The sequence below is a fragment of the Nicotiana attenuata genome, unplaced genomic scaffold (genome assembly GCF_001879085.1).
Source record: "Nicotiana attenuata strain UT unplaced genomic scaffold, NIATTr2, whole genome shotgun sequence".
Classification (NCBI taxonomy): domain Eukaryota; kingdom Viridiplantae; phylum Streptophyta; class Magnoliopsida; order Solanales; family Solanaceae; genus Nicotiana; species Nicotiana attenuata.
Genome location: NW_017670380.1, coordinates 704,687 through 713,532, shown reverse-complemented (window position 1 = coordinate 713,532; position 8,846 = coordinate 704,687). Strand labels below are relative to the sequence as shown.

General features: G+C 36.3%; 2 protein-coding genes across 2 annotated transcripts; both read right to left on the bottom strand.

The window, feature by feature from the left end:
* Positions 1–995, bottom strand: LOC109238626. The gene has a single exon (XM_019405109.1). The coding sequence runs from the start codon at positions 904–906 to the stop codon at positions 277–279; it is 630 nt and encodes a 209-aa protein (XP_019260654.1). The 5' UTR covers positions 907–995; the 3' UTR covers positions 1–276.
* Positions 996–1,956: 961 nt separating this feature from the next.
* On the bottom strand, positions 1,957–8,200 carry LOC109238628 (serine/arginine-rich SC35-like splicing factor SCL30A). Its single transcript, XM_019405111.1, has 6 exons — positions 8,093–8,200; positions 4,862–5,030; positions 4,400–4,477; positions 3,300–3,467; positions 2,867–2,986; positions 1,957–2,491 (listed from the first exon to the last, which is right to left on the bottom strand). Exons 2-6 carry the CDS (start codon positions 5,008–5,010, stop codon positions 2,212–2,214), a joined length of 795 nt encoding a protein of 264 aa, XP_019260656.1. The 5' UTR covers positions 5,011–5,030; positions 8,093–8,200; the 3' UTR covers positions 1,957–2,211.
* Between the last annotated feature and the right edge of the window lie 646 nt (positions 8,201–8,846).

Sequence of the window (8,846 nt, the reverse complement as noted above, 5' to 3'; positions counted from 1 at the left end):
ATATGCTGAAATTCAAAATAATAATCAAATACCAGATAAATTAAAGCAAGATTTTATACCCGTGATAGTTATAAAGACCTAAAGCACCTTACTAAGAATATAATACAACATACACGTACAAAAAACTCTCTTCTATCAACTAAAATAATAAGTAATTACAGTCCACCAAAGGGGAAGCCTCCATATTGAGAATTTCTTCGTTCTTCGAGCTAGGATCGAAGACCTTTAGTTAAAGGTGAAGGATCCCATCCGTCCCGCCATATCTCTTGGCGGCGGCTACGGTGGCCAGTTAAGATCAAGCAGCAACGGAATGCTTCTCGACTCCTCCTTAATCTCATCAAAAGTAGTCAAGGAAACCTTAGTGTTTGTTGCTTTAATCGAACGTGGTCTATGTCTTCCCATGTGACCACCCAAAGCTTGACCTAATGAGAACTCTAACCCACAAATTGAACACTCGTGAACCTTTGGCTTGGTGTTGTTATTCTTATTAGTATGTGAATAACCTCTGTTTACACTTAGGGTTTCCCGTTGTACTGCCATCAAGGTTTGGACAGACGAGCTAACGCTAGCTCCTTTGTTCACTTCTCCACCACCAATATTCATACCTAGACCAAGTTCAAAACCATCTCGGTTACAGTTATTGCAATAAGCATTAAACTGCATCCTAGAAGATGCACCTGATAATATAATCAGATCATCAGTACAACCGCCACCAGCAGCAGTCGAAATCTGTTGCTTCGACTGCTGCTGATGGCAGTCGTCTACACTCCTTGAAGGAGACGAAATAATATTGGGATCTGAGATCATGCTTTCACCCCACCCTGAATTATCAGAATAACCGCAGATGATTCCATAAGTATTAGAAATAAAGGAATCACTATCTTCTGTAGTTGTGTCCATAGACATCTCTCTAATTGTTGGAGTTACCTACCTTCTTTTCTTCTTTTCTCTACTATTTTCTTCTTTTCTTTGATTATAAATTGTTGGAGTTACCTACCTTCTTTCCTACTTCGCTTAAAAAAAGTGAGGTCTTGACATATATAGTCAACTTTTATTAATGTCAATATGTCATTCCGAGAAATCTGCTACCCTTCTCATACGTAGTGGAACTTCAAGACAACTTTATCGATCGACGCACTTGGTTGGGAAACAAGTTATTTCATGATTAATTATTACGAAATTAGTTATTTCACCCTCCATAGGGATAAAAAAAATACTAGAATCTCGGAATAACTAATTCCGGGATTAGAAATACTACGATTTTATTCTAACCAAATATGGGATAAACTCACCTCAAATTTAATCCCGAAATTAACTATGCCTTAGTCTTAGTGGAATAAATAGCTCAATATAAAACAATGGTAACATACGAAGTGTTCTTCCAACAAGAAAATAGACTCTATAATATATTTACTTAAAAAACATAGGAAAAGTAAATAGAGTTTAAGCGTAAAAATGTACATGTAAATTTATCTTAATCTATTGCAAGATTGGATTAGATAATAGGATGAAAGTCATTCATTTGATCAAATGTTTGCAGACACTTTGCCAAGGCATACTAAGGCTTACAGTTGGGAAGTGACGATTAAGTAGGCGTTCAGACATAAAAACTATAATAAAAAAAATTAAAAAAAAATAATATTTGAAGTTAAGTTAAAAAAATGATATTTGAGATTTAAAATTATGTTTGAACATGCATTTTACTTGAAGATAAAAATGTTGCTTGTGTGAGTAGGAAAAAGTTCTAAAATTTTTAAAAAAGTGGGATTTTGAAATACACATTTTTGAAAATTTTCCAAAATTTTATGTATAAACAAAATATTGATTTTTTTTTTTTGAAAACATGGGAAAACGTTTAATGGACAAACAGGGCCTAAATCAGCGGCTTTCTCAATCTTAAGACCCAAGGGGGAGAATGCATTTTATATTTACCAATCGTACGCCTTACCCTGAAGATAGCATATTGAAATTACTTTATATGTAGTAAAAAGAAATTTATAAGTCATAAAACCAACGAGATCCTAGGTGAAACATATTACATAGGTTCAATGCACTCCTTAACGCACCTGTACCCAATCAGAATTCATGTTGCCTACTACACAAGACAAGCCAATACCAAGTTTTAATCGAGCATAGACAAATAGAAACACCAAAGAGTCATACAACTAGAATGTGATTCAACTACTACAGCATTGTTCTCCAAGAGATAGCTCAGTGTCGTGGAGACGCATCATGATCTGGATCCCTCGAGTAACGAACATCACCTGGGCTCCTGCTGCGACTGGGGCTCCTGCTGTGACCCCTAACCGGAGAACGCTCCTTAACTGGACTTCTGCTGCGGCTCCTTCGACCATCATCATAAGGTGAATGCTCTCTGACTGGAGTTTGACTGCGACTCCTTGACCCATTATATGGTGGAGAAATGTCCCTTGCAGGGGAACGTGAGTATGATCTCTCACGGCTGTATCTTTTCTCTTCAGGTGAAACAGACCTGCAAAGTGAGGAGTAAATCATAATCAACAGAAAGATGGAAATTCGGATTTGAACAAAGCGTTAAATATAATTTTTCGCACAAAAAGCAACCCAAGTGATGTCCAAGTCACTTCTTTTTTTGTCCAAGTTGCTTTTCTTTTTGTCTAACTCACTTCCTTTAACATAAGCCGAAGGCAACAATGCTTTTCAGCCAAAATTAACAGAAGACATGCAACGATGCACAAAAAATTGAAGTTAATATCAGCAGATAGGCTAACGGCTTGGTTGTTGTTGGATGCACACATGTAATTAAAGACCTAGAGCACCTTTAGGTACACCACGGATCTAATTCAACATAAACGTACAATAAACATAAAATAATATTCTTGCATACCTCGAGTACTGCCTTCTCTTAGGAGAGTAGCCACGGCTGCGGGACCTTGCATAACGTGGAGGTGGAGATCTGGAATATTGAGGTGAGTACCGTCTCCGATCATAGCTGCGGCTCCTACCACTGCAAGAAAATCAAGTTAAAGATAAACATTCAAATGCAAAACAATCAATCATTTGATTTAAAATGGAGGAATACTAACTAGAATGACCAAAATATAGGAAACAGGAAATGTGACAGTAGATTATTGCATAGCACCAAATCACCAATCTTTAAACTACCAGATATTTAGTTTCGGACACTATGCTCAACACCAAAAATGGAGGACAACCAAAATTCAAATAGTTGTTCACTGAGTAGCAAGCAAATTCTGGCTACCCAAGACAGAAATTAAATGGGCTAATATGATGTAAGCAAATGAAATAGAAAGTATTACCTTCCACTACGTTCCCTAGCTCTCATTTCAGTTGGCTTTTTCCTGTTTTCCTCTGCAAAAACCACAGTCAGTTGCCGACCTTGAAAACCCTGCCCATCCATCTGATACTTAGCTTCTGCGGCATCAGCAGGATCCACAAACTGGACAAATCCAAAGCCACGTGGTTGACTGTGCAAAGGAGGTGGGAACAAATGAAGAAAATTAGAAAACTTGAGATTCAATAAGCATGCCATATGGAGTTCTGCACATCAACCCTAGCTAAAGCTCTCTGGGGCTGCTCAAAAGGTAAACCCAAGTCAGAATATATGTCTGATCAGGTTTTAAGTTACAAATTGCCAAGCACGTGAGCTTGAGAGCTTCAGTCTCACCCCAAAAAGAACAAATATCAGGACCCAAGATTCTAAGAGAGATACAATAAAGAAAGTAAAGGACTAGCCGACGGAGCACAAGACTTCCAAACAGCCACAAAACAACAATAGTAAAAAAAATCCTACTAAAATAATGTCTTCATAAGCACATAAAGCAAGCACATGGCTGCTGACCTTGAATGTATCAGATTAAAGATTGACTTGAATTTCTTCAAGACTTGAAATCTTGAAATCTTCACATTGTATTCAAATCCAAATTCCTTCAAATCTTCACTACCATTAACATCACCTTCAACTCTTACTACTTGATTGCTCTTACTACTTCAATGAGTCAACAGAACTCTTACTACTTGATTGAAGTCTTCAAAACTCTTTAAGTTTCGCTGCTAAATCTCATCAATTTTAATAATAAAGCACAACCCAACTTGACATAACAAAAAGATTTAAGAAAAGAATCTAAAATTAAAAATACAGTACGGATTCACCAAAAATGAACTTTAGGCTAGAACTTTGGGGAGGCTGGGGGGAGGTAGGAGCGGTGTCAGCTGCTCAAAACTAAAATATAAAATTGCAACTTTTGACAGGAAAGAGCTTGACCATAAAGATCGAATGTCTCCTTCTATTTTTTGAAGAGAGGGGGGGGGGGGGTATGCTTTCTGCTCTGTTTCTCTTTCTTCTTTTTCAAGGGGAAAAGTTCAGTAGATGAATAGATCGCATGCAAATCAAGCTCACCCAGTGTAGTAGTCCCTGGGCAGGTAAATGTCCTTGACAGGCCCAAATTGCCCGAACGGCCTTCTTAGGTCTTCTGGCCTGCATACAAGAATTAAAGTGAGTGGTATAGCAAGTTACACAAATACATATATTCACACACATGGAACAGGTCTAGCTTAAGTGGCTCAGAGTGCTCTAAAAATATAATTACTGAATCTCAACAATGCTCAGTCTTCAATGTCATCTCTGCTATATGAAAAATTTACCATCTCACACTCTTCCCCAATGGCTGTTCCTCAAGATAGGAATCATCTGAGCATTTTCTAATAAAATGCAAAGTCTATGTGATCCACTACAGGCACAAAATTAATTGAAACTGACATAATGCTTCAGTTCTGGTTTTGCAGAAAGGAAAAAAAAAGTATAGCATGCTTCAAGTCTAGCTCATTAAAAGTTTGAAAAAAAACGGTAATTAGTGCATACCGACAATCATGGCGAAGATTTCGAACTAAGAGACTAGTAGGAGCATCTCTGGTACGACCACCACCATATCGACCCCTGGGGCTCGGGCTCCTCCCACCTCTCCTGCCATAACCTCGTGGTGGTGATGGGCTGTAACTCCGTCTCCTCATTGCAGCAAATCTGATATGAACTGTCCACAGTTTAAAAAGAGTGAGGAAACTCTTACAAAAACATAAATGTCATGATATCAAACAATACATAAACCACACACTGCAGGATCCAAAAGAAAAGGATGATAGGAAAAGACCACACATGCACCCTGAGAAAAGAGAATGTCTACTCAGATTATCAAACAATATTCAATCAGAGGAGTTACTGCAAACATTACCTATCCACTATCATTCTCACATACACTAAGTGTGATAACATTCCACCTTACAAAACTACTATTGATGCCAACCAGAACAAAAGAAAAGAGGACAACAGAGGCCCAACAATTCCCTTTAGATGGCTAGAAAAAAGGAGGCAAAACAATTATTCAAGTCCAAGGGTAGCAAAATTACAAAATTAGATAACTTAGTGGAATTGGTGCGGAATGGAAAGAGAATGATCGGCTAGAGCTAATACATGATAAAGTGCTATCATATCAGCAATCACTCGAATGAAGTTCATCATGTCATTCTCCAACCACAAATAATAAAACCCACAACATGTCAAACTTCTTTAGAAGCCCTCCATCGTTCTACTAGGTGCACGAGGAAGGAGCTTTTGACCCTAGATAATATTTAACAAATAACAGCATGGTAGAATTCAGGTACTGTAAACATTTCCTATCTACTCTCACTCTCACATACACCTACTGTGAATACAACAAAGATTGTACTTCAGAAAATTCCTATTTTATTTATTTTTTCGATGATGTACTATAGAAAATTCCTATAGACGTCAACACAAAAGAAAAGACACGACAGGCCCGATAATTTCTCTCAGATTGGTACAAAACAAAGAAGGCAAAAATAGTAAGAAATTTTGAAGTTGAATAACACGATCGAAAACAAAATAGAGCAACAAAATTAGCGTGGAATCAAACGAGAATGATCAGCTAGAGCTAATACATGATAAAGTGATATCATATAAGCAATCACTTGTATGAAGTTCATCATATCATTCTCCAACCACAAATAATAAAACCAAAAAAAAAGGTCAGACTTCTCTTGATGTCCTGATTTGGTTGTACCTTGAGAATATATAGATGCACAAGATTGAAAAAATTTAACCTTAGATAATATTTTACAGATAAAAGCAAGGAAGGGGGCATTAATGGGACAGGGATAGCACCTTTTGATGAAAAAAGATGACCCCTTTTACTCCCTACAGTATCTTCTATTAGAAAAGAATCCAAAGGGCCATCAGGCTTTAAAAGAAAGGGAAGACAGCTTTTAAGAAGCACGTCAACATGATAAAAATTAACTTCTGGACTTCAATATTAGGATGATAAAATGTTAAAGTTGAAACAAAAATAGAGAACAGACATTGCTACACACACAATGTATCCAGTCAAATAAATTCAATAACAAGTCTACTTAGCACACAAGTAGAACCAGTTGAAAACACCATAGAGAATGATCAGCTAGAGCTAATACATGATAATCTGCCATCATATCAGCTATCAAACTGTATAACATTCATCATCTCATTCTCCACAACACTGTATGGTCCAGAATATATGAAGTAAACCCAAGTCAAGTGGTTTCAGATGTAAAACCATATTTCAAGATTTCACACAAAAATATATGTAAACCAAATTTTTTAAAACAAAAGAGCACCCTAACCCAGATATTCTAGAACAATCAGCCAGTACGAATACATGATGAATGGCATCATACCGCAATCATGAAAATACATTATTCATCATCTCGTTCTCTTCAGTATAAAATATAAGACTTTGGACCAAAAATAAACATGAAGCTCAAGACCTAAAGTCTTATAATATGTTCTAAGTTGACAAATAAATACAAAGCATAAAAGTGAAATGAAAACAAATAAAAAAGTTGATAGTCAAATTCCTACAAAAAAATTTCACCACAAGCTCCTTTCAACTCATGATTTCCTAGCCAGTTTAAAACCAAAAAACAATTTGGGTAGTTGAAGAAATGATCAGCCAGTACGAATACAATATAAGTTGCTGTCATCTCAGCTTTCCAAGTCATAATGATCGTCATATCCTTCTCCAACACCCATAAAGTATTCATCAACCAAAAACAAAGAAAGATAACAATTTAAAAAGGCCCAACATTACATACAAGAAAAACTAGTGAAAACTCTAAAAAGTGCACTTAAGATAAAGAACTTAACAAAAGTTTAAAAATCCAAACAAGCATGAATTAAGTTTCTCATAAAAGCAATATGCTTGTGGATTAAGTATGCTCAATGATTACAAGTCCAACATACATAAATGGTGGCTTCCACAGAAATATTAAGGAGACACCGTCTAGTAGAGGCAAGTTTAGCTATTCCCAGCTAAGTACAAGCTCATGAATGATGAGGACGCTGACTGACGCATTGAGCAACCTCAACCTCTCGTGGTTGCTTGAGAGATTGCTCAATGCGCCAGTTAGAGTCCCCATCATTCCTAGCAATAGATTCTGAAACTAAGGGAATAGCTAAAATGCATAAAAACAAATAACTAGCTCAGCTAAGTACAAGCTCTAAAGCCTCAATACCAAAAAGACTCACTCTGCAGGTCCAAGTAAAGCTAATACTATCAACAGAGGATAAAGTAGATTAAGCCCTTCCCCTTCAGATAATTTCAGCATACAAATCCCACTCTCTTTCAACTACTAAAACCCCCAAAACCACTTTCAGTTCAGACACACATCTCAAAGCAATTAAATAAAGCAAAATCCAAAAAAGTAGCGATATTCAGACCCTAAATTCTGCAAGAAAAGAGATCCTATAGTTTCAAACACCTAACAATAATTTCCCAACATTAAACACACCCAAATACAAATTTTCACCCCCCAAAATCCAAACTTTACCCAATAAAAAGCCAAACTTTCAATCATCCAAACACTAACAAAAAATCAACACAGATCCACACTATAAAACAATAATTAATACCAAAAACCCAAAGCAAAATGAAAAAATTCAAAACCCTAGAACACCGAGATTCATAAAAACCAATTATACTTTTCACAAACCCTAGCTAGAATAAACAACATATATATAAGAGAAAGAGATGATTTTTTATACCTATAAAGAAAGAAGAAATTATTTCAAGTGTGGACGGCGGATAGAGTAAGTTTGCACCCTTTTGAAGGTTAATTAGGGCAAACAGATTCGCTCTGGCCGGAGAGGAGAGTACACGGGTATATAACGTTGTCTAATTTTCCTTTCTTGGTCTCCAACTTTGGTGAAAATAGATTTTCTACCCCATACGTTTTATTATGTGTACATACAACCCCTCTTTTGAACTAGTTTTTTTTTGGGGGGTCTTTTTTTAAATATAATCGAAAAATCTGTCTGGACTAACCCTTAGGATTAACGGCAATCTTCGAAACTCAAGGAAAAAGGTCCGTTCGTCGATCCTTTTTTTATACCAAGCTTAGATCGTATGGCTCGAGCTTGTAATCTAAGCATAAGTCTGACAACCTTTGCCAGTTGATGTATTCAAATTTTTAAGCATTTTTTTTTTTTTGTTTTCTTGTCTAAACGAGTTTTTTTATTGCATAGTGTAATGAGAAACGTAGTTTGAAAAGCATCTGACAAAAACAAGTACATATAAATTGCCTTTTTCTGAAGTGAAAGAAATGAAAAAATTTATTTTGTGTCTCACACAATTGACACTAGTTGTATGATGCCTCTTTTTTGTCTCACAACTGTGTGGTCCCATAATTTTGTGGACCCAGATGTATAAGATATGGGTCCACAAATATGTGAGATAAAAAGAAGCGTCACACGACTAATATAAGTTATGTGAGACACAAAATAAAACCACTCGAAAGAA

Bases quoted from the DNA above. Each gene is read 5' to 3' on its own strand.
- LOC109238628 (XM_019405111.1), bottom strand. From the start codon at position 5,010: ATGAGGAGACGGAGTTACAGCCCATCACCACCACGAGGTTATGGCAGG. The intron at 4,478-4,861 runs GTATGCACTAAT...TCTTGTATGCAG, and splicing joins AATCTTCGCCATGATTGTCG to GCCAGAAGACCTAAGAAGGC. The intron at 2,492-2,866 runs GTATGCAAGAAT...CTCACTTTGCAG, and splicing joins AAGAGAAGGCAGTACTCGAG to GTCTGTTTCACCTGAAGAGA.
- LOC109238626 (XM_019405109.1), bottom strand. From the start codon at position 906: ATGTCTATGGACACAACTACAGAAGATAGTGATTCCTTTATTTCTAAT.